The following is a 26,219-nucleotide window of genomic DNA, read 5'->3' as shown; positions in this document are numbered from 1 at the left end:
GAAGTGGGAAGGAGGAGAGAGAGGATTTAGGGATTAAATTGTTTTTATATTCGATTCATTTAACCGTTGGATTTTAAATAAAAGAATAACAATTGCTTGTGACGTGGTGGGGCTTGTGGTGTCCCCCGCTACATGCATGCTACCTCCATTTTATTTAATCCCAACTGTTCAAAAATGATTTTATCCATTCTAAGAAAATTTGATTTTGTTTTACTTGAGTTGGTCAAATGCGCAAGTGGTGTTTTGAGTGGCATTGATTTAATGAAATCAACGTGGCATGCGCCCAACTATAAGCACTGCATGTACCACCACGTCACGAACCACTGAAGCACGATCCGTAATGGATAGTGTCAGAATTGAACATGAAAAATATTTCATTTAGCCATAGCTTTGTGAATAACCAAACATATTTGCCTCTCTTTATGTTTGTACCCTAAAATCGATTAGGCTGAATTAAACCTATCTAAGAAATAAACTTTTCTATTTTATGAAAAGAAAATATCCATGAGACTACTTAACACAGATATATGGGTTTGTCTGTGATATAAAAGATCATGTGGGGTTAATAGACGCTTCTAATGCTAGTTTAGCAAACCATTGTTGGAGCATAGGGGAAGGGAACATACAATTGCTAGAGTTTTGCGGAATCTGGATCATCACCCGTCAGAGAAGCACTTTGTGCTCCCGGCGACTTTACCACCACAAATCCTGTGGGACCCACTGGTAAAAAATAAAATAAAAAATATCTCATCACCCAACCCCTAGGTCCCCTTGTATTTATGGTGGTAAAGCGTCTGTGCTCCCCAACAAGTAGCTAATCTAGACTCAAGTTTTGCGTTGCTATTGCAACATCTACTAAAATATTTACTATATGTAGATGCCAAGCCTTGGGTTATAGGTTTTGGTAAGAGAGATGGTATATCAGGATAATTAATCCAAATATCTTGGATTTCCAATCCTTATTGCTTTGTCTTGACAATGCAACTTTCAAGCCAAAAAGAGTTCCCTACAGATCATCTACTATATTTAATCTACTATAGTTAACAAACTGGACATGTCCTTCCTTGTATAGTCCCACGCTCCATCTAGTGCTCCCTCATTTATCCGATCCCAAAACTCTCTCTCATATTCGTCTCCAACTCTATTCTGAGATCAACTTGTCTTCCAATTCAGTTAGGGTTCCCATCGAAATTTTTTCATACTCATTCCGATTCTGTTCATAATTCTCTTTCTTCTCCGATTTTGGGTATCGGATACGAGGGACTTGAGTTTGTAAATTAAAAAAAATTAATCCTTTAAGATGTAAAAATGAAAATTCATATTTACATATAAACCCTCAGTATTTGCATCTCAACCACACGATCATACTTTGATGACGTGGCAAGATGTGGACCGTTGGCAGTAGCCGGTTCTTTGCCGCAAATAAAATTCCAACCATACATGAGGAGATATACAAGGAGTGGATTTATTCCCTTCCTCCATTGCAGCTGGGCCGGTAGAGGTGGTCTCTCGCAGGATTTTCACCACATTGTTAGAAAGCTGCTACTTAAATGTTTTGGATGAAATTAACTTTTAATCTCTCAAAAATAAGCTGCAAAATGCGTATCAAACATTCATGTTAGTTTCAATGATTTAGTATCACGTGAATAAGCTGCAAGAATCATATCAAGCATTCAAGTTTGTTCTTAGTCTTAATCAGTGAACAAAGTGTTAGCTATATATTGTCGACATAGGGCAATATATTGCCCCATCTCTAGGGAGCGACATGACATATACAAAAAGTCAACGATATATAGCCTAAAAAGCGGCAATATATCGTGAAAATTTGATTTTTCGGTGATATATTGCCAAATTCACCATATTTAACAAAATTTAATTTGGTTTTTCACATATTTTTGTCTGTTGGCAACAAAATGTGAAGCATGAGTCATACTCAACATAATTGTACAATAAATTGGAGACTTTAATACTTTTCTTCACCAGTTGTGTATTTGTGTTCTTTTTACATGTTTACATTAGTTTATATGAGTTTTCTAAACTTTAAGTTTTGCCCGCATATTGCCTGACATGTGCCAATCAGAAATTTTAAATTAAGTGACGTTTTAAGCCAAAATAATACTTCCAGTGTGTTTATTGGCCTCAAATTAGGCTAGGTAACAAAATACAAGCCAAAACAACCCTAAATACTCCCAAAATCAGGGGTTGAATTTTCATCCACACCCCTACCAAAAGTAGCCGACATGTCGACGAAATGTTGTCGTGTCGCCAGTCACCGACAACTCGACATTGTCGGATATTTCAGACCTTGGTCTTAATTTGGCATCGCCCATGTAACATATCGGATCGTACTTAGAAATTTTGAATATAGAAAAAGGGAAAAAGGGAATAGAAAGCGGCAAGGGTACTTTTGGGTTGCTTGGACGCGTCACCTACTCACCTTATCCATTTATACGTTTTTCGAATATTCCCATGCTAGAAGAGAACTCAACACCGAAGCAGTGAAAGCAAGTATACCTTTCTTCTCACCCAGGAGACCCGGTCCAACGGCTTTTAGCATGTTTATAATTTTGTATTAAAAGTAGATAAATTCCGGATTTGTCCTCCAGTTGCTCGAGTATTGGATTGATCCAAGTCACAAAGCCATGTGATTAATAACGATCCGTGGCCTCACCTGTATGAAAGTAAGCAATTAATGGCCCATGGGGCACTATGGATTACCTCCCTCGTAGAGCACACCCTTCTCCTTGATGTTTTTCGTTTAGACGTGGACTTCACCTCTACTGTGTGGTAAAGAAACATCACAAATGTGTGTTTTAGAAAGGAGTCAAGATTCTAGACTCCAAGTGAGTGAATGGAAGGAGCCTTTAGATCTGAACACCGCATTACTCATTTTCTTTAGAAACTTATGAAGATGTATGGCTATGATTCCAATCTATTGGTAGCTTCTACAACCTTAGTTAATGTGAGAAAAAAAGGAGGATTATATGTTTGAACCTTGAGGGGTGACTTAATTGGTAAAAAACAATAATTCAAAGTAGCAGTAGACTTGTAAATGGATCGGATTCGGCTCGGATACACCAATACGGTAGTATCCGAATATGAATAGCAAAACTATTATCCGATCCGAACCTGGCCGAAACTTAGAGAAGGCACCTGAATTTGAATCCAGAACTTTATCGGATATCCGATAATAACTGATCCGATAAACTATTCGATTATTGATTGGTGATTGTCATTTTTTTTAGGTTTTCAATTTCCGATTATCAATTACCGGATTCCGAATATGATTATCAACCTTTTTTGAGAAAAATGTTTAACACTTGATTCTAACCAGATAATTTTTTATTTATGATTATCCGATTACCAGTTTCGAATCTGATTATCATTAATTTTTTTAAGAAAAAAATATTGAATACTTTCCTCTATCCGGATATTATCCGATCTAATAAGCAATTATCTGAATCCAGATCTGATTGCTTAACGGATGGACATGGATATTTTTCGATAAGAAAATTTTTGAATACGAATGCAAATTCAAGAGGCGATTTCGACTATTCATTTATGGGTCTAAGTATGATGTTAGAGTTCGAATTCCCTCGAGATGAGAGGCAAAGCCTTGTATATGTTATGTAAGACCCATCCCCAAATATATAAAATCACTTTGATTAAAAAAATAAAATTATTATAGGTTTGATTATGTTGGAATGGTTTATTACCCAAAAAAATTCAGTTGAAATGATAGAATGCCACATTGCCACGTAATATCATATAACTCGTACTAAATGATGTTATTGATTCTTTTTGTTGGTAAGAATGAACTTTTTCATTGGCTGGAACATTTGCATGGGCTTGCATGAGAAGTGGAAAACAAGGGTGTCGACCGGTAGACCAAACTAGCTCGTTATAGTGCAAACCGAGCCAAACTTAGGAGGCATGGATCCAAATACCAATATAAAAATGGGCTATTGGGAAGGGGTTTTTGATTGTTTCAAAACTATTCCAATCCGGAACCAAATCATTAGTCAACCCAAAGCCAAACTGCACCACATCGAACTAGAACCAAAATCGCCATATTGCAATTTGCAAATGATCTATATTTGAGTGTGATCATTTCCCCTAATAGAGAGTGATCTGTGCTCTCTTGTCAACGTTACAACTACAAATTGTGTAGGCCTTAAAAGTAAAAAATAATAAAATAATTAAAATAATAAATTCTATTCCCTTAATCCATGGTGTTTCAATTTGAGACTAAACCCTCGTAATTCTGAGGCTCAACCTAGGGAGAACCTGGAGACTCGAGCCCTTGTTCGTCGATCCTGCAAACCTTCGCGTTAGGGCATTTTCAGCCCGAAATTATTACACCTAATCAAAAGTGGCCTAAAAAAAACTTTCATGCCCCTAATAAAAAAAATAGGGGAAAATAATAGAAATACATCTCTAAGAACCTAAGAAAAGGAAAAAAACATGAACTCATCTGACCCCCTGTTTCTTTCCGAAAGAATAAAAAGCTTAGATGGGAAAATTCTTGAAAAAAAAAATGGGGTAGATTTCTAATTTTCCCTTAAAGGCTTACAATTTGTCTCTCCGTTGGAATATCAAAGGTGGTGAGTGGGAAAAATAATAAAGCTTGAAAAATGAGAGTGGGGATTTCTTACTTTTCCTTTTAAATCCCAAAATGGTAGATTGTGTAGTTGCTTGGGGTGGGAAAGTGAGAGACAATTTGTTTGCTGATGTGGCTGCTCAACTTTCCCACCCAAGCTATTTTAAAACCCCACATATTTGGTGGGACTTTGTGAAAAAGTTGAGAAAAGTAAAAAGTGAGACCCACCACTATTACTTTTCCACAAAACCTTTTATTCTCCCTCACCCCACCCAAGCTATTTACCCCACATATTTGGGATGGGGGAGGGGGAGAAAAAGGGGGCCCCCCCCCTCCACCACCTTTTTTTTATTCTCCTCACCCCACTGAGATCCATCTTTTTTTTTTTTTCCCACCCCTCTTTTCCCACCCTACCTTTGCAAACAAACGCAACCTTAATTCCCAAAATTGTAGCTTGTTTGGTTACTTGGGATGGAAAAGTGAAAGACAAACTTCTTTGAATTAAGGAAATTTATTTAGTGATGTGGCAGCCCAACTTTTCCACCCAAGCTATTTTAAAACCCCACAAATTTTGTGGAAAAGTTTGAAAAAGTAAAAAGTGAGACCCACCACTATCACTTTTCAACAAAACCCTTTCATTTCCTTTCCTTTTCCTTTACCTTCACCCCACTATACATGGGGCTCACATGTTTTTTTTTTTTTTTTTTACCCTTTTTTTCTCACCACCTATGTAAACAAACGCAGCCTAAACGTTTGGGCTCGGTTGTCAACTATTATGGTATGGGGTGAAGAATTCGAATATCTTGAGCCCGTAGACGACCCCTAGCGAATATTTAAATTATATAATATAGAATTATCCAATTTTTTATTTTACTTTTTGATTTTTGATAAAGCTAAGGAGTCTAAAAACTGGGACGAGCCTCTGGTCTGAAAATTCTATATACATTTCGGAAGCTAATAAACGAAATCGGACACTATAAGATTGAAATCCTCATCATTACAAGCGGTTGGGGTTTTATTTCCCAATTCTGTTTTCGATCTGGGTGTTTTCAGTTCTTGGATCATGTTTCCTCCTGTTAGAATTTAAGTCCCGACACATATCCAATATCTTCGAATTCCACACATTTTACATTTCCCCTCTTTTCGCCTTGAGCTGTAAGCCTCTTGCTGGATTCGACGTCGGCCCAGGGGGTGAGGCTGTTCAACCTTCTTTTGGTGATTACTGAAAGAAGGTCTGTTGGCATCAATTCAAGATTGTTTCAGAGAAATCCAGCGAAAGACTATATTTTCAGGTCTAATCCAGTTATCAACCATTTCTTACGAGGTTGGGATTCTTTGATTTGGTGGTCGGAGCCGTAAATAGAACTGTAATTAAATTGTTCTACATAAGATCTGCTGAAGTGAGTAATTATTGACTCCGCAATTAATCTTTTCATATCTTTCAACCTTAAGATCTTCTGAGGTTGGTTTTCCGTTTGATTTGGGGGGGAGCTGTGTCGTTCGCTACTAGTTTCGATCTCAGACCGAAATCAATTTTCTGGTTTTCCTGTTGAAATATACGACCCGATTTAGGGTTCTTGTTGGAGGATTTGGGCGACGTCCGCTATCTCTTTCCTGGCACAAAACAGTTTCTCTAGCGCCTGGCCTTAATTTTAAGGAGGAAAGATGAGTGCTCAGAAAAAAAGGAATTTTCAGATAGAGGCTTTCAAACATCGGGTGGTGGTGGACCCGAAGTATGCAGAGAAGACATGGAAGATATTGGAGCATGCAATACATGAGATATACAATCACAACGCAAGTGGGCTGAGTTTTGAAGAGCTTTATAGGTTCGGCTCCTTGCATTAAGGTTTCTATTGATGTGGATTGCTTAATTGCATATCATCACTACTTTCCGCTAACAATGTTTGCATTTGATAATATTTTGTTTGCTTACTCTGCCTAGGACCTCAGTCTTGTCTCTGGGCTGTTTTGGTTCATTTTGCGAGATTTTCTGTTTTTGACGTATGATAAACTTAAGACAAGTGGTGAGAAAGATATGCATAGGCCTTAGTATCTAGTATAACCTCAACCAGAGCTGATTGGAAGACAAGAACCAATGTAGCCTACCCCATCTAGGTGGGACAAGGCTGCTTGTTGTTGTTGTACTTTGATTTCCTGTTTTTGTTTGTTACTTCAGTCTCTTGGAATCTGAAAATTTTATAGGTTCATAATTTGGAAAGCTGTCATACCGTATAAACTTTTTAAACTGCGCCAGTTGAAATATGGAACCAAGCAACCCATGCATATTGTGAATGTTTATCACCTTAGACAACTTTAGTAGTGATTGTCGCTGTAACTTTTTTTTTTTTTTAACTCTTTCAAAAGAAAGGATCAAATTGAAGTCAATATTAAGACAGAAGAAAAGAAACAAGCTTACTGTAGGCATTACGCAGGGAAACAAATACATAGAAAAATGAAGTTAGATCCCACATTTGGCATGACCATAAGCAAGGATCCACTGTTCACAGAAGAGATTAAACAACAAACCGATATCATGGGATATGCAGAAAATCTCTATTAATTCCTCTGCAAGTCACGGGGAAAATCATGCACTAATCTAGTGGTTCTCCATTTTGCTGTCTCCTTGGATGGAAAGTTTGAAATTAAATTTGATTTCCAGAGTGATGTGTTGTCTTTGGAGTAGTAGTTAAGTAAGGTTGACATTCATGCAATCTTGTCATAGAAAGCTTAAGAGATGGTATTCTTGAAATAGAATCATAACCGCAGCTGAATTACATTCGATCAACAAATTGGAAATGCTCATTTCCTTGACAATTTTACTAGCACAGACTAAGGCTACAAGTACTGCTTTGAAACTGGTTTTTATGCCATGGAAAACTTTAAATGAGCTCAACAGCTTACCCAGATAACCTTGAAATGTACTTCCTACTCCTGCTCTACCTGGTCTCTCAAGGGAGTTCCCATCAATATTGAGTTTTATGTTTTCCACTGCTGATTTACACAACAGAACCTCCGAAGTCTGGTGTTGGACTTTGTTAAGGGATTAGACCCAAACTCAATATTCTAGGCTTCTAGCACCTTTTAAGAACAGACACTGTACAGATGTAACTTTTTAGTTGGACATTGATATATCTAAGATCTTGTAATACCGTATTAAACAAAGAGTACCAGTGATCTGCTCTTGCCAACAAGCCTTCTGCAGTTCCTTTCCATCCATAAATTATAAGCTTTTAATCATAATGGCAGTATTCCAAGCACCTTTAAGAGAAAGGGCTTTTCCCTTTCTACAGCCACCATATGGAACATTCCGATATGGATGAATGATCATCAGACATGAGATTAAAAAAAAATCCAGAAACTACACCACATTTCCGTTGAAAAATGCATTTCTGGAATAGGCGGTCTGCTGATCCCAAGATGTGCATTAATTGTTTCGAGTGACTGAACAAATACCTTTAATTGAAAGGAGATTGTTGGTTAGACTTACTACATGCCTCCGGAGGTGGAATGTCTATGCATAAAAGCTGGGTTCCAACCTATTGAGCTTCAAGCAACATTGTGTTGTTTTTGTCTAATCTCTTCACAAACTGATTTAAATGTGGAAATATCAGAGGAGGTCAATCTCCTGGTAACTCTGGTTCATTGTTGAATATATCAGTTGTTTTTGTTGTCTCTATCCCCATGGTCATGTAGGTAGTATTCCAATGATGAGTCTTTTCTACATTCATTAGTCCTCAAGTTGGTGATATTGTTGCATAATTTTGGTTTTAAGTGGGAAAGCTTTGATTCCTAATGGTTGTTTGCCGCACTACCATTTGTTACATTCTGCTGAGCTGCTTCCTGGATTCTGTTGATCCAGTTTACTGCTACTGTTAATTGTTATGTGAATTGTCTGCCTACAGATTGCTGAAGTTATTTGCAGCTTGATCTTGGTGAGGGATATAATTTTCTTAGCGGCTAGTGTGGTTAAGGTTTGGGGTGGACGGGGGGAAATTCCTTTAACTTGTTGACGATCTATTACCTCACTCCATTTCCACCCCTCAGCGGCACATTCAAGTTTGTAGAGATTGGCTGTAGTTGAATTAACGTTGCACAGATAGTTGGAGGGAACAATTGAAATTATGGGGGGGGGGGGTTGATGTGAACCAGGATCTAGGGTATAATTGTTTGAATGTTGGCCTAGAGTCAAGCTCACTCCAGGATCCTCTTCCTTGAGAATCAGCCATCTTCCAGGGCTGAAAATACCTTTGGTATAGGCCTTTTATGACAATAGATAGGTGCTAGGGTTAGGTTAGGGTTAGAATAGGTTTCAGCCAGACTTATAGGTCCAGGGTTTTAGGTTTCCAAGCTTTATTCCTTGCTGTAATTGAAATGTCACAACTGAATTTTGTTGTTTAGGGTTTGAATTCTATGGTTTGTTAGGTTTTGAAGGACTAGGGTTACTGGAAGGGTTCTAGGATTCGGCTATGCTAGAATTAATTCTGTTTGTTAGTATTTTGTAATTTTGTAATTTTGTAATTTCAGAGTTAATCCTGAAGGGTTAGGGTTAGAAAATAGCTCGCTTAGTTGGACTGGGATGCCTGAGATGTTGGCTAGGGGTGGTTTGGAGGGGAGGTAGAGAAGGTATAGGAGAAGATAATCCTAAAAGGGTTTAGAGTTTGGTTGAGGGATTAGGGAGTTATGAGTGTTTAAGAGAAAATAGGGGTTAGGGTTTCCAGAGGAAGAAGATGAATTGCATAAAATTTTCAGACCTAACGGAAGAAGGTCTAATGATGGAACGAAAAGTAGGAAAGAAGTTTATGGGAAGGTGCAGTCCTAAGGGGAAAGGAGGGATTGAATGGGGTTAGGGATCTAGGGTTTTAGAAGGGGTAGGGGTTTCTGCTACCATTGGGAAGAAGGGGAAAATGTGGGAAGGTTGTGTGGGGTTTAGGTAGGAGTGAAGGGGTAGAGGAGGGGGCTTTGTGGAGCTAACTTGAAGCTGCTGTATTGCTTGAGGATTGGTTGTTGCTGCAGGCTTGAAGGAGGGGGAATTGAAGAACAATTGCAGAAATTGAATCACACTCCACCGTGGGATTCCCCTTGGGAACCCACAACTCACTCTTCCTTATATCTCAGATTTCTATTCAATTAATCAAGTCTGATTTGTTACCACACGGAGAGGCTTACTTATGGCCCACATGAAGGAAATCACAATTGGACTCAACTTTAAAAGAAAACAAACTAGGACTACAACTTGCAATCCAATTCTAATTAAAACTCCTTATACTTTTAACTCACACAAGGAACCTTCATAACTTACTCTAGAGACTTCCTATTTGAATTCTAGGAGTTGATGTTGGTTCCTCGAACAATCTCAATGGACTCCTTCACATTCTAGGGATCCAACCCTACTTAGGATTCTTCATTTACTTACAAAATAATGATTCAAATTCAAAAATAGAAGTAGATCAAGGGTCCTAGAGACATGATGGGCCCAATGACACACTGACTTGTACTCCACCACAATTTCTAAAATTGATCAAAGTACCTCTGGTGGAACTGGTGGCCATAGGGTTTGGAGAAGTAACCCTTGGCCATGTGCTGCCCTTGGAAACGGCTTACATTTTTTTTTTGGGGGGGGGGGGGGAGGAGTAATAACATTTAGTGCGAATATTATAGCTATACTAGAAATACTTCAGTTGTAGTTTTTGACTAATGAGTGAACTACTTTTTCTAACGTACCAAAAGAAACAAATAAATAAATTGTCCTCTAGTCTGTTTAGTATTTTTTGTGGGTGATTTCGGGGTTGAGAGCTCTAATTATTAATTTGTGTAACTTGAAATCTTTAAATCCTGATTATATTATTGGTTGAATTTGATATAGTTTTGTCCAATTTGAGGAAGAAATTTGTGGCTAGTAGGAATTAAAGTTTGAAATTTTGTCTCAAATGGCCATGTCAACTAGGTCAAGTTTCTTGAAATCTTGAGATTCCAAGCAGCACGGTGCATTTTTTTTTTTTTTGTCTGTTTGTTTCTGAATGCTGCTTTGGTGGCCAAATGACCATGGTTAGTTCTGAAATCTTAAGAAAGCTGTTTTAAGCTATTTAAAATTTCAAATTGGAATGCGAAAAAAATCAGTTTAGTCGCTTGGATTTGATCCCTTTTTGGTAGTAAATGTCGAAAAATGAGTGTATATATGTAGTATTTCTTGTTCTACACATTCATTGAATAATATCAGACATAATTGGCGAGTAAAACAAGTAATGATGCAATGATGGATGATGACACATTAAAGAGTTAAAAATTTCTACTGCCAAGTACAATCTGAGGAATCAATAAATCATGCTGTCAAGAGAGCTTTGTATAAAATATAGCGAAGAAAATTACCCAAGCTTTAGGGTTAGGACTGATACGAATGCAACAGGTTTGAATTTCAGCTTCAGTGCAAGGTTCCTAAAAAATAGGGGTTGGTTGAGGGAATTTAGGGTCTAATGGCCTTCCAGGGTTTGGATGGGGCTGAAATTTTAGGAAATGGAGGGAATGTGGTATTGGAGGTTCCCCCCAAAGGAGGTGTGGTTGGGATGGATAAAACTGAAGTTATGCTGTGTTGCAGGTTTAGTGGAGGCAGTAACGGACTGTAGCAGAGGTAGTTTTAATGGAAGCAATAGGGTAGAATGTAGGAGATGATGTAAGAATGCCTCAATGAAATAATGTTGGAAGTAACGGTGGCTGGACAGAAGTGGTGAGAAAGGATATGCATAGTTTAGGCCTCGTATCTAATATGACTCCAAATGGAGCTGATTGGAAGGCAAGGATCCGTGTAGCCAAACCCATTTAGTTGGGAACTTGGGATAAGGCTTGTTTTCGGTGTAAAGGTCGGTGGGCAGATCTAAGATCTGTTGGAGTCACTTGATGGATCGAATATGGAATGATACTTGAACTTTGAAGCAGAAATTAATGGATAAAAGAGGTGGAGATGGGGATTACTGACTTACCAATGGCAGCAGGCTTTGTAAGTGAGATAGAGGACTGGTTCCACAGTACAAACTTGGTGATAGGACTTGAAACACCGAAGCACCAAAAACTGGTTTTGAAGTTTTTGAACCACCACCAAGGGGATTAAACTCCTATTGAGAGCCAGCTTGCTATAAAATGGGAGCAACGGCTTCCAAACATATACCAATAATTTTTAATTCTACCATACTTTATTTTGCCCAAAGAGTGTGACAGGACCCTCTCAAGCTTGCCCTGAGTCCCAACAAAACCTTAATGACAGCAATGGATATAATCATTCATCGCAACAGATTCAATAAAGACAGCAACCAAATATAATTCTGTTCATTCAATAACTCTGATAAACTTCATCAACAGATACAAATCAGATGTCTATCGATGATATTCAGTTCTTGGAATTAAAAGAACAATAACTAAACTATGGAATCAGCACCCATTACATGTTACCAGCCTCAATCCATTCTCAGTCCTGTCCCTGAGAGGTTGCCCTCTCCTAGCAAGCTCTATTGGCTGCTCTGCTCTTCCCCCCACCGCTTGCTGTCTCCTTCATTCCTTCTCTTATTCCTCACTCCCCTAACAAACTTCCACTGCTCACCAATCCTTCACTGCCACGTGGGAGCTCCTCTGCATGCCCCTGTTTCGGTTATGGGTGCTGCCCAATAATACTATGCCACTTGTCCCCCTGCTGTTGCTCCCCTGCTTTTCTTCCTATTATTCCATTGGTAGACATGAGTTATAAGGGGCTTATCAGAGTGTATAAGTAATATAAGATTATAAGTTAATAAAAAATTCCTAACAAACTAGGAATCCTAACAGGCTAATTATTTATATTGAATACGGAAATTAACTAGGAATTTCAATTACCACCCTACCATTTTTTTAGGAGTTTAAATAACTAAATAATTACCGTCCTTTTTAAAAGGAAAACAAGAAGCCTTGTCCCAGCTAAATGGAGTTGGATACATGGATCCTTGCCTTCCGAACAGCCCTATTTGAGGCTATTCTAGATAGAGGGCTTAAACTGTGCACATCCTTTTCACCACTTCTACTAAGGTTATCTTAGGTCTGCCCATAGTTCTTCTAATTCCTTCGATCTGGACTAAAGTACTTCTTTGTATAGGGGCATTTAAAGGCCTCCATTTAAGGTGGTCATGCCACCTCATTTAAAATTTTCCGTAGCTTATCATTTATCAAAGCTACTCCTAGGACTGCCCTGATGTGATCATTTCTATATGTCCTTCATAGTTTTGCCACTCATGCATCTTAGCATCCTCATTTCTACTACATTGAGTTTACTTATATGATGCTTCTATTTACACCATACATCATAGTTGATCGTTTTACGGTCGTATGCAATTTAAAGGAATATGTTGATCACACGAGACCCTAGATGCACCTCTCCACTTCATCAACACCATTTTAATTCTCGGGGAAGCCTGTATGTATTGGAACTCATCGCCCATGGATAAAGAAAAACCGTTTCAAAATCTGCTTTGAAGTACTGACTGATGTAATTTGTAGTTTGCATCAGTTTCATGTTTCAGTAAAGTGGTAGAATATGTCATATAACTTCTCTTTTATATCAACATTTGATTTTTGTTGAGAAAAGTAATGGGTAAATTATTTTTTTTTTTAATTTATTTATACGTCCTTATTTCTTATTATGTAATCAATGCAGTAGGTCACAATGTTGACCATTTCTTAGATTTTTCAAGGCCATAAAGTTTGCTTTGTATGATTATCATTGTGTTAGATACTCAAATCTAGAGTGTTGCTTGCACCTCTGGACTTCCTTTTGGTATGTTTCTTAAGTCTATGCAACAGATCCCCAATATGACTGCCGTCACTTCACCCAGGCTAGATGCTTCAACCTGCAATTGTTTTTGACAAACCAAAATTACACAAGGATAGGAGACTTGTAGATTCTGACTGGAGGGATTAGGCTTAGATGCTTTGTTCCTTATATTCCAAAATTACACGTATGGACAGATCCGGCAGATTTGTGGACTCTGATATGACTCTATATTCATGTGTGTTTGATTGATTGGTTTATGTCAAATGACCAAGGTAGGAAATTTGGCCTATATATATATTTGGGGCATGATTGCTTGGATGGTTTTGTGAATATGCTACTATTATCTGCAAAATATTCATCTGTTTTGCATTTGAGAATTTTTTTGGTTCTCCTAAACTCCAACTTGCGGAATCAGGAATGCTTACAATATGGTGTTGCATAAATATGGAGAAAAGCTGTACTCAGGTCTTGTGACAACAATGACTATGCATCTGAAAGAGATATCGAAATCCATAGAAGCTGCTCAGGGAGCTTCATTTCTGGAAGAGCTGAACAGGAAATGGACAGACCATAACAAGGCATTGCAGATGATCCGAGACATATTGATGTATATGGACAGGACTTTCATTCCCGTAACTCATAAAACGCCTGTCCATGACCTGGGTTTGAACCTATGGAGGGACAACATTATCCACTCTAGCAAGATCCAGACAAGGCTTCTCAATACACTGCTTGAACTTGTGCAGAGAGAACGGACTGGTGAATTTATAAACCGAGGATTGATGAGGAACATAATTAAGATGCTTATGGATTTGGGTTCATCTGTTTACCAAGATGACTTCGAAAAGCCTTTCCTTGAGGTATCTGCCAATTTCTACCGTGTTGAATCTCAGCAGTTCATCGAATGCTGTGATTGTGGGGATTACCTGAAGAAGGCTGAGAGGCGTCTAAATGAAGAGATGGAGAGAGTCTCCCACTACTTGGATGCCAAGAGTGAGTCCAAGATAACTAATGTGGTGGAGGGGGAGATGATCGCAAACCACATGCAGAGGTTAGTTCATATGGAGAACTCAGGCTTGGTAAGCATGCTAGTGGATGACAAGTATGAAGACTTAGGGAGGATGTACAACTTGTTCCGCCGGGTACCCGATGGACTCTCTACAATAAGGGATGTGATGACTGGTCATATTCGGGAGACCGGGAAGCAGTTGGTTACTGATCCTGAGAGGTTAAGGGATCCTGTGGACTTTGTCCAGCGGCTGTTGGATGAAAAGGATAAACATGATAAGATAATCAGCTTGGCCTTCAACAATGACAAGACATTCCAAAATGCTTTAAATTCCTCCTTTGAGTACTTCATTAATTTGAATGCTAGGTCTCCTGAGTTTATTTCCTTGTTTGTGGATGATAAGCTTCGTAAAGGCCTGAAAGGTGTTAGTGAAGAGGATGTGGAGATTGTCCTAGACAAGGTGATGATGCTCTTCCGTTACCTGCAAGAAAAGGATGTTTTCGAAAAGTACTACAAGCAACACTTGGCAAAGCGGCTTCTCTCTGGCAAAACTGTTTCAGATGACGCAGAGAGAAGTCTTATAGTTAAGCTGAAGACAGAGTGTGGTTATCAGTTCACTTCCAAATTGGAAGGTATGTTTACAGACATGAAGACGTCTCAGGATACAATGCAAGGGTTCAATGCTAACCAGGCTACTGATAACGGGGACGGTCCTACGCTTGCTGTCCAGGTCCTCACAACAGGGTCATGGCCTACTCAACCAGGCTCCACATGCAATCTGCCAGTTGAGATTCTGGGAGTGTGTGAAAAGTTCCGGGCATATTATCTAGGAACCCATACTGGACGGAGATTGACTTGGCAAACAAACATGGGCACAGCTGATCTGAAGGCAATCTTTGGGAAGGGACAGAAGCATGAGCTGAATGTGTCCACATACCAGATGTGTATACTCATGCTGTTCAACGATTCTGATAGCCTGAGCTATAAAGATATTGAACAGTCTACAGAGATACCAGCATCAGACTTGAAGAGGTGCTTGCAGTCATTGGCTTGTGTAAAGGGTAAGAATGTTCTTAGGAAGGATCCCATGAGTAAGGATATTAGTGAGGATGATGACTTCTACTTCAATGACAAATTCACTAGCAAGTTTTACAAGGTGAAGATAGGTACGGTGGTTGCACAGAAGGAGTCGGAGCCAGAAAAGCAAGAGACCAGGCAGAGAGTGGAGGAGGACAGGAAGCCCCAGATTGAGGCTGCAATCGTGAGGATCATGAAGTCAAGGAGGGTCCTGGATCACAACAACATTGTTGCTGAAGTCACAAGACAATTGCAATCACGGTTCCTCCCCAACCCGGTTGTAATAAAGAAACGGATCGAATCTCTCATCGAGCGGGAGTTCTTGGAGAGGGACAAAGTAGACAGGAAACTGTATCGGTATCTTGCCTGAAAAGAATTTAGTGTGCTCGTCTCCTAGGGTCAAGGCCTTTTGCCTTGAAGTGGAACTGTGTCCTGCATTTGGTGTGAACTGCTGCAAGTCATGAATGGCTTTCACCTCTAATGCCTTTACTTCAGGTTGTCCTTCAATTGTTCATTTTTTTAGCTTTTAAGTGCCAGAATCGATCTTTCTTATAAATCGGAATGCTATAGAGTTCTTGGATTTTAAATTAACTATTAATTTGGGGAGGCTGATGTACCCCGGTAGCAACTTCACAAGTTTTTTTTGGCCAAAGTGCCTATTTCAACAGCGTTAGTGATGTTGGGACAAAAAAAGGTGTCATCTGAAATTTCTCTATTTTCTATTCTAAAAAGAGAATAAAAAAAATAGAGCTAAGGGCACCAGCTGAGATGCCATTGTCAGTTTCACCATCGACAGCATCATTTAGTCCATCAATTTTTTGGGTAGTTAAATGGTATTCTGAAAGTTTGCAAAGCACTATTATTAAACAAATTGTTTTTCTTACCTAAAAATAGGGTTACAAACAATGTTTAAAGTATCCACGATACCATACGATATTAGCCGATACGTATCCATATTTGACCCTATCGATACGATACATATCAATATGTCTTTCCATTGAATTACACTAAAATGCATTAGTCAGAGTGATACAATACTCAATACAGGACGATGCGTCTCTTAAAATCACCTTACCGATACGCTACGTGATACCGATACAATACTCAATACAGGATGATATGTCTCTTAAAATCACCTAACCGATACGCTACGCGATACCGATACTTTAAACCTTGTTTACAAACATCAGCAGATAAGTGTTTCTTGACATTTAGTCAAAGAACAGACAAAAAAAGTAATTTGTGAACAGAAGAATGAGCTTGGCAAGAAGCGAAATGTATGATGAAGCTTCCATTCGAAAATCCAATTGAACCACTGTGTGGTAAATCCATATTCTTGAATGAAGAATCCAATATTTATGTGGATTGCCACACGCATCTACGGGTCCACATAAAGCACTAGGTGTGCTGCGAGTGAATGTAACCTTTTGGTTGAACTGTAGTCATGGTGGTTGGATAGCCACCTTTGTAGCTTATGTCAAATTCAATGAAACACCATTTTGAGGATTATGTTTTTGGACTCTAATTGGTTAAGGAATCAGGAACAATGGGAGAATGATTGAGTATCATAAAATATGTGAGAAGTATTTATAATGAAATTTAAATTTGATTGATAGAGGTCGTCAGATCATTCAGCTGGTCGGGCTAACCTTTTTAGTTGACATGTTAGATGTTAGAGTTGACCATCCTAACATGTTGGTTTCAGCAGGCAATAGTGGCGGTATGATAAGAGAGACTTTGTCATACATAGTTTGCAATTTGGCAAGTGCATTGTTTGAGGCAGGTAGATCAAAGTATTTTCCTTGTCGGCACAGAGTCATCCCCATATATTGGAGCAATTCCAGAGCTCCTTGATTTTCCTGAACCTAGTGGTCATTCATGCGAAATCATGATCGTTGGGAATGGTGTTTTGGAGGACTGACACACTTTCCCAAGCACAGGTCCTTCTCCTATCCGATGAGTATCTGGCTCTTCGTCTACTTCATCTCGAGCTCCTTCTCGAGGTTCATGGTTGAGCCCTTTAGACCTAAGGTTCCTAAAAGTCGCAAGAGACGAGAGTAAGCCAATCCATTTCAGATGTATCATGGCATGGATGGCTAAGGTTATGAATGTTGACAAAGCATTGGTTCAGGTTGGATTCATAGAGGGGGATTCCACTCTTGTAGGTTGTGTTTGTTTACAAAGGTGGGGTGGGAAAAAAAGGGTGATAGAGAAAAAGTACCCAAAGATTTTGGTGAGGACTATGTAACCTACCATTTAGAGAATGATCCATCTACCTATAAGGAAACAATGAGATCTAGGGATTCTTTGCCATGGATAGAGGCAACTGATGATGAGATGCACTCTCTACTACAAGATCACACATGAACTTTAGTTGATTTACCTAAAGATGCCAAATGTGTAGGTTGTAAATGAGTCTTGAAGAAGAAACTAATTAAATCTTGATGGTTTTGTAGCTCGGTATAAAACATGTTTAGTAGCTAAAGGCTATACTCAAGTCAATGGGGTGGATTACTTTGATATCTACTCACCGGTCTGCCATCTAGCCACAATTAGAATTCTTCTTGCTTTGGCATCTATTGAGCACTATGTTGTGCATCAAATGGATGTGAAAACAGCCTTTCTCAATGGAGACCTAACTGAAGAAATTTACATGAACTAACCTAAAGGGTACGTCATGAAAGGTCTTGAATATAAAGATTATAAACTAAATGAATATTTACATGGTCTTAAACAAGCACCTAAATTATGGCATAAAAAATTTGACAAAACAGTAAAAAGCTAGGGGAACTTGTCTAAGAAACTAGTGCTAGTTTAGCAAACCATTGTTGGAGCATAGGGGAAGGGAACATAAAATAGCTAGAGTTTTGTGTTGTTGTTGCAACATCTACCAAAATAGTTACTACATGTAGAGGCCAAGCCTTTGTTGTAGGTTTTGGCAAGAGAAATGATATATTAGGGTGATTACTCCAAATCTCTCGGATTTCCAATCCTTATTGCTTTGCCTTGACAATATCTGCTGTTAAGCGAAAAACAGTTGCCTCCAAATCATCTACTATATTTAATCTACCATAGTTAACAAATTGGACATGTCCTTCCTTGTATAGTCCCACGCTCCATTAAGTGCTCCATAGCCGTTTGTTATGTATTCATGCACATAATAAGACATGAACATTAGTATTCTTTAGATAATTACGAATATTACCTATAAATTGTTGAGGTTCTTCTAGATGGTATTGCACTCATGGTGCCTTTAGACTAGTATTTCCACAATCTTTCAATTGCAGATCTAGGGTCGCTATCCACTTGTTAGTTTGGGATAGCACCTTAGTTGGGTTGGGTCTCAGTTGATTAAATAAACTAGAGTTTTTCCCTTTCCCGATAGAGTAATAAGTTATTAAAAACTGGAAAAAAAAACAAGTGTTGGTCTGCTTATCAAGTTGTGGACGAGAGAGGGTTTTTGCATAAATCCAAAACCAAGGTTTGACTCCAACTTGTTGTCCTTAACCCTAATGGTCCTGCAACATGGATTCTTTTTGTCCATTTGCATGATATAAATGTATGCCACACTGTCTCTTTCTCGTTCCCGCATTGCACACAATCTGCATGGATGTTTATCCATTGAGAAAGTATAGCTTGGAGTGGAACCCCTGCATTCAAGACACACCAGGAAAACAATTTAAATTTTGGGTGGATAGGTTGTTTCCATAAAAACTTCCACCATTTTGAAAACTCATTCTTTTGAGAAGGAAAACACGCTTTTAAGATAGCGCGGGTTGCTAGTTTGGCCGAGAATTCCCCATTTGGGGAAAGTAAAAATGACCATAAGTCGAGTTAGTCAAAGAGTGAGATTGGGAAGAAAATTAGAGGATGGGAGGTAGAGGAAGTTGAAGATAACTCCATCTTAAGTGCTTGAAAGTCTTGTATAACCTCTGCCATTGTTGCCTTTCTTGGCCAAAGTGAAAAATCTTGCAGATTGATCAACCTAGTCCTTATTGAGGGTATCCACAGATCGAACTAGAAAGATGTTTGTTTCTCATTCCCTACTTTTTGGATGACCATTTCCTTAAACTTGGGGAGAATACTAGTAAGGCTATTTCATATCAAAGATCCCTTCCTTGTAGAAACTTTGGGATCAAAAAGGGATTTACCCTTGAAGTATCATTCTTTAAATACTCTAACCCACAATGTCTACATTAGTGAGAAGTCTCCATCCCTGTTTTAGTAGCAGTGCTGAGTTGTAATCGGAGTTTCTTAAAGCCTAGCCCTCCCTGTGCCTTTGGTTGGCAACATTTATCTCATGAAATTAGGGTGACTTGTTTAGTCTTGTGCGAATGGTCATTCCAAAATCTCTAATAAATATTATCAATTTTTTTAGAGATTGTTTTTTCAGTTGGAATCATGGAACGATAATTCGTTCATCTCGCCCGGTTCGTTGCCCAGCGAACCGGGCGAAATGCGGAAATCTCGGCGAGATTTCGCTAAGTTTTCGTTCAAATATCAAATTAAAAAATAAAAAATATTAAAAAGGTAAAACTCTTTTGACTTTTCTATACACGTTAACACAAATCCCATTTAAACCAGCTTTCACGCAGCCCAAAACGATCAATTAATGCCAATACACAATATACAGTAATAGTTAGTTTTCATCTGGCCATTCATGCAACCCTATCTTCTCTTTGGGGTTGCGTGCATCACTTGTATTTTATTCTTTCTCTCTTTCTATCTTCTTCTGCTCTCACTTTCCGGCGAAATTAGCAGCGGTCGTCTTCTCTTTTCTTTTTCTTTCTCTTTCTTTCTTCTTCTCCTTCTCCATTCTGGCGAAAATAGCAGCGGCTCCTTCAACGAACTGGCAATGATGAAGATAAATGGGTTTTGAATAAGATAAATAGGACTCCTACAGTCTTACCCACCTCGACTCTCAGCGCACAAAGCAAAAAGCTAAGAAGATCGTCAATAGAAGAAAAAAAAAGAAAAGGGGTTTAGAAATTTTGCCGGAAAATCAACAGTTTCGCCGGAAAATCGTTGATTTTCCGGCGAAATGTTGGACATTTCGGTTTCGATGGGTTTTTTATTTCGCCCATTGCCGAAACTGGCCGAATTCGCCGAAATTACGTTCCATGGTTGGAATGATAGAATGCCACATTGCCACGTAATATCATCTACCTCGTTTTAAATGAATGTTATTAATTATCTTTGTTGGTAAGAATGAACTTCTTCCTTGGAACATTTTTATAGGCGTGCATGAGAGGTGGAAAACCAGGGTGTCAATCGGTAGACCAAACTAGCTCGTTATGGTGCAAACCGATCCAAACTTAGGTTTGTTTGACGAGGTATTGGCCGATGGGTGAAAAGCAAACATTTTGGGTTTGTTTGATCCAACTCGTTAGGGGCCATTAGACCGAATTGAATGGATCAAATCACTAACCGACCCGAACTGCTATCTAATAAATAATATATCCTGTTATAATTATGCTGGCTTATTAATTGTGTTAAAAACGATTTATTTATTATGCTTTTACATTGATATATCATGTGTATTTTTTTTAATAAGATCCTGAGCTTATTCACGATTTAATGAGGTTAAATATAAATTAAAAAAATTAATTTGTTTGGACCATAAACTTAGGAGGCATAGATCCAAATACCGATATAAATATGGGCTATTGGGTTAGATACGGGGTTTGTGATGGATTCAAAATCATTTCAATTCGGATCCAAAGCATTACTTAATTCGAAGCCAAACTGAACCACACCGAATTAGAACTAGAATCGCCATTTTGCAAATCGTCTATATTTGAGTGTGGATCATCTTTCCTGAGAGAGCGCTCTGTACTCCCCTAATAACATTACAACTATAAATTTTGTAGGGCCTAAAAGTAAAAAATAATAAAATATTAAAAAAAAACCCAATTACCCTAATCTTGTGGGCCCCCCAATAATTTGTGGTCAACAGCTATCGGGAGACGATCTAGACTGGTCTATGTATGCGCTTGAATATCTTGAACCTGTAGACAAGCATTTTTGATAAAGCTGAGGGGTCTTAAAATTGGGACGAGCCTCTAGTCTGAAAATTCTATGTACATCTCGGAAGCTAATAAACGAAATCGGACACTATAAGTATTAAGGAAATATCTGGAAAATCAACCAATATCCTAGCCGCCACTTCATCTCAAGCATATGCAGCTAGGATTGCTTTAAAGAGTTCCACTATTGTTAGAAGTTTCATAACTGATCAAACTTCCAAGAGTCCTACTGCTGTTAGAAATTCCACAGCAGATCAAACTTCCAAGACTTGTGCTGATATTAGAAGTCCCACAGTTGATCAAACACTAGTTATTACATGCAATAAGAACTCTACAATTATAGCACCACAGCCACAACACTCCTAGAACTATTTAGATTAGGACTCCAAGAACACTATGAAGGACTCTCTATCTATATAAAGCTATGTACCATTTCATTGTAAACTAATATGATTATTATTTTTTGTGCTCTTTCATGTACGCTCAAACTCTCTCTCTCTCTCCTTCTCAACGTCTCTCTCTCTTTTCTTCCTAACGTCTCTCTCTATTCTTCGTAACGTCTGCTTTCTTCAACAATTATTCAATACTAATATTGAAATCCTGATCACTACAAAGCAGTTGGGCTTTTATTTCCCAATTCTGTTTACGGTCTGGGTGTTTTCAGTTCTTGAATAATAGTTGACGTTATGATGAGTGTTCAGACAAAAAGAAATTTTCAGATAAAGGCTTTAAAACATCGAGAGGTGGTAGATCCGAACTACGCAGAAAAGACATGGAAGATATTGGAGCAAGCAATACACGAGATATACAATCACAACGCAAGTGGGTTGAATTTTGAAGATCTTTATAGGTATGCAAGGTTTCTATTGATTGATTGCTTAATTGCTTATTATCACTACTTTCCGCTAACAATGTTTGCATTTGATAATATTTTGTTTGCTTTGCTTACCCTGCTTAGGACATCAGTCTTGTCTCTGACTTACCGAAAAAAAAAAAAAAATCTTGTCTCCAGACAGTTTTGGTTCATTTTGCTAAATTTTCTTTTGTTTAGGTATGATAACCTTAAGACAAGGGGTGAAAAAGGATATGAATAGGCCTTAATATTTAGTATAGTCTCAACCAGAGGTGATTGGAAGACAAGAACCCATGTAGCCTACCCCATCTAGGTGGGGACAATGCTTCTTGTTGTTGTAATTAGATTTCTTGGTCTCTTGGAATCTGAAAAATTTATAGGTTCATAATTTGGAAAGCTGTCATACCGTATAAACTTTTTAAACTGCTCCAGTCGAAATATGGAACCAACCAACCCATGCATATTGTGAATGTTTATCTCCTCAGACAACTTTAGTTAAGTAAGGTTGACATGTCATGTAATTACATTTGATTTCCTGCGTGATGTGTTGTCTTTGGAGTAGTAGTTAAGTAAGGTTGACATGTCATGCAATCTTGTCATAGAAAGCTTAAGAGATGGTATTCTTGAAATAGAATCATAACCACAGCTGATTATCATTGTGTTAGATACTCAAATCTAGAGTGTTGCTTGCACCTCTGGACTTCCTTTTGGTATGTTTCTTAAGTCTATGCAACAGATCTCTTAATATGACTGCCGTCACTTCACCCAGGCTAGATGCTTCAACCTGCAATTGTTTTTGACAAACTGAAATTACACAAGGATAGGAGACTTGTAGATTCTGACTGGAGGGATTAGGCTTAGATGCTTTGTTCCTTATATTCCAAAATTACACGTATGGACAGATCTAGCAGATCTGTCACTCTGATATGACTATAATCATGTGTGTTTGATTGATTTCTTTATGTCAAATGACCAAGGTAGGAAATTTGGCCTATATATATATATTTGGGGCATGATTGCTTGGATGGTTTTGTCAATATGCTACTATTATCTGCAAAATATTCATCTGTTTTGCATTTGAGAATTTTTTTTTTTTTTGGTTGTCCTAAACTCCAACTTGCTGAATCAGGAATGCTTACAATATGCTGTTGCATAAATATGGAGACAAGCTGTACTCGGGTCTTGTGACAACAATGACTATGCATCTGAAAGAAATATCAAAATCCATAGAAGCTGCTCAGGGAGATTCATTTCTGGAAGAGCTGAACAGGAAATGGACAGACCATAACAAGGCATTGCAGATGATCCGAGACATATTGATGTATATGGAAAGGACTTTCATTCTCGTAACTCATAAAACGCCTGTCCATGACCTGGGTTTGAACCTATGGAGGGACAACATTATCCACTCTAGCAAGATCCATACAAGGCTTCTCAATACACTGCTTGAACTTGTGCAGAGAGAACGGACTGGTGAAGTTATAAACAGAGGATTGATGAGGAACATAATTAAGATGCTTATGGATTTGGGTTCATCTGTTTACCAAGATGACTTCGAAAAGCCTTTCCTTGAGGTATCTGCCAATTTCTACCGTGCTGAATCTCAGCAGTTCATCGAATGCTGTGATTGTGGGGATTACCTGAAGAAGGCTGAGAGGCGTCTAAATGAAGAGATGGAGAGAGTCTCCCACTACTTGGATGCCAAGAGTGAGTCCAAGATAACTAATGTGGTGGAGAGGGAGATGATTGCAAACCACATGCAGAGCTTAGTTCATATGGAGAAAACAGGCTTGGTAAGCATGCTAGTGGATGACAAGTATGAAGACTTAGGGAGGAGGTACAACTTGTTCCGCAGGGTACCCAATGGACTTTCTATAATAAGGGATGTGATGACCGGTCATATTCGGGAGACTGGGAAGCAGTTGGTTACTGATCCTGAGAGGTTAAGGGATCCTGTGGACTTTGTCCAGCGGCTGTTGAATGAAAAGGATAAACATGATAAGATAATCAGCTTGGCTTTCAACAACGACAAGACATTCCAAAATGCTTTAAATTCCTCCTTTGAGTACTTCATTAATTTGAACGCTAGGTCTCCTGAGTTTATTTCCTTGTTTGTGGATGATAAGCTTCGTAAAGGCCTGAAAGGCGTTAGTGAAGAGGATGTGGAGATTGTCCTAGACAAGGTGATGATGCTCTTCCGTTACCTGCAAGAAAAGGATGTTTTCGAAAAGTACTACAAGCAACACTTGGCAAAGCGGCTTCTCTTTGGCAAAACTGTTTCAGATGATGCGGAGAAAAGTCTTATAGTTAAGCTGAAGACGGAGTGTGGTTATCAGTTCACTTCCAAATTGGAAGGTATGTTTACAGACATGAAGACGTCTCAGGATACAATGCAAGGGTTCAATACTAACCAGGCTACTGATATGGGGGACGGTCCTACGCTTGCTGTCCAGGTCCTCACAACAGGGTCATGGCCTACTCAACCATGCTCCACATGCAATCTGCCAGTCGAGATTCTGGGAGTGTGTGAAAAGTTCCGGGCATATTATCTAGGAACCCATACTGGACGGAGACTGACTTGGCAAACAAACATGGGCACAGCTGATCTGAAGGCAACCTTTGGGAAGGGACAAAATCATGAGCTGAATGTGTCCACATACCAGATGTGTATACTCATGCTGTTCAACGATTCTGATTGCCTGAGCTATAAAGATATTGAACAGTCTACGAAGATACCAGCATCAGACTTGAAGAGGTGCTTGCAGTCATTGGCTTGTGTGAAGGGTAAGAATGTTCTTAGGAAGGATCCCATGAGTAAGGATATTGGTGAGGATGATGACTTCTACTTCAATGACAAATTCACTAGCAAGTCTTACAAGGTGAAGATAGGCACTGTGGTTGCACAGAAGGAGTCGGAGGCAGAAAAGCAAGAGACCAGGCAGAGAGTGGAGCAGGACAGGAAGCCCCAGATTGATGCTGCGATTGTGAGGATCATGAAGTCAAGGAGGGTCCTGGATCACAACAACATTGTTGCCGAAGTCACAAGACATTTGCAATCACGGTTCCTACCCAACCCTGTTGTAATAAAGAAACGGATCGAATCTCTCATCCAGCTGGAGTTCTTGGAGAGGGACAAAGTAGACAGCAAACTGTATAGGTATCTTGCCTGAAAAGAATTTAGTGTGCTCGTCTCCTAGGGTCAAGGTCTTTTGCCTTGAGGTGTAACTCTGTCCTGTATTTGGTGTGAACTGCTGCAAGTTATGTCTTTCACCTCTAATGCCCTTTACTTCAGGTTGTCCTTCAATTGTCCATTTTTTTTAGCTCTTTAAGTGCCAGAATCGATCTTTCTTATAAATCTGAATGCTATAGAGTTCTTGGATTTTAAATTAACTATTAAATTGGGGAGGCTGATGTACCTCCACTAGCAACTTCACAGGTTTTAGAAGTTGGGACATGGCTCCTATTTCAACAGCGTTAGTGATGTTGGGACAAAAAAGGGTGTCCTAATCTGAAATTTCTCTATTTCTATTCTTAAAAGATAAAAGAGAAAATAGAGCTAAGGGCATCAGCTGAGATTCCACCCTCTCCTACATTGTCAGTTTCACTATCGACAGCATCATTTAGTCCATCAAATTTTTGGGTAGTTAATGGTATTCTGACAATTTACAAAGCATTATTACTAAACAAATTGTTTTTCTTACCTAAAAATAGTTTTTCAAAACACCACCGGATAAGTGTTTCTAGAAATTTAGTCAAAGAATAGACAGAAGAAGTAATGTGTTTAACAGAAGGAGCTTGGCAAGAATCGGAGTGTATGATGAAGCTTCCATACGAAAATCCAGTTGAACCACTTGTGTGTAAAACCA

General features: G+C 38.7%; 1 protein-coding gene and 1 pseudogene across 1 annotated transcript; both read left to right on the top strand.

Moving 5' to 3' along the window:
* The first annotated feature begins 5,505 nt into the window (after positions 1-5,505).
* Positions 5,506-16,531, top strand: LOC149006732 (cullin-3A-like). The gene is made up of 2 exons (XM_089165443.1): positions 5,506-6,426; positions 13,804-16,531. Exons 1-2 carry the CDS (start codon positions 6,266-6,268, stop codon positions 15,842-15,844), a joined length of 2,202 nt encoding a protein of 733 aa, XP_089021569.1. The 5' UTR covers positions 5,506-6,265; the 3' UTR covers positions 15,845-16,531.
* Positions 16,532-23,434: 6,903 nt separating this feature from the next.
* On the top strand, positions 23,435-25,632 carry LOC149006731 (cullin-3A pseudogene; annotated as a pseudogene).
* Positions 25,633-26,219: the final 587 nt, after the last annotated feature.

This window comes from Hakea prostrata, chromosome 8, assembly GCF_041222555.1.
Source record: "Hakea prostrata isolate BN-2017 chromosome 8, UWA_Hpros_2, whole genome shotgun sequence".
Taxonomy (NCBI): Eukaryota; Viridiplantae; Streptophyta; class Magnoliopsida; order Proteales; family Proteaceae; genus Hakea; species Hakea prostrata.
The sequence above is the reverse complement of the archived record's forward strand: the minus strand, read 5'-3'. Positions and strand labels throughout refer to the sequence as shown.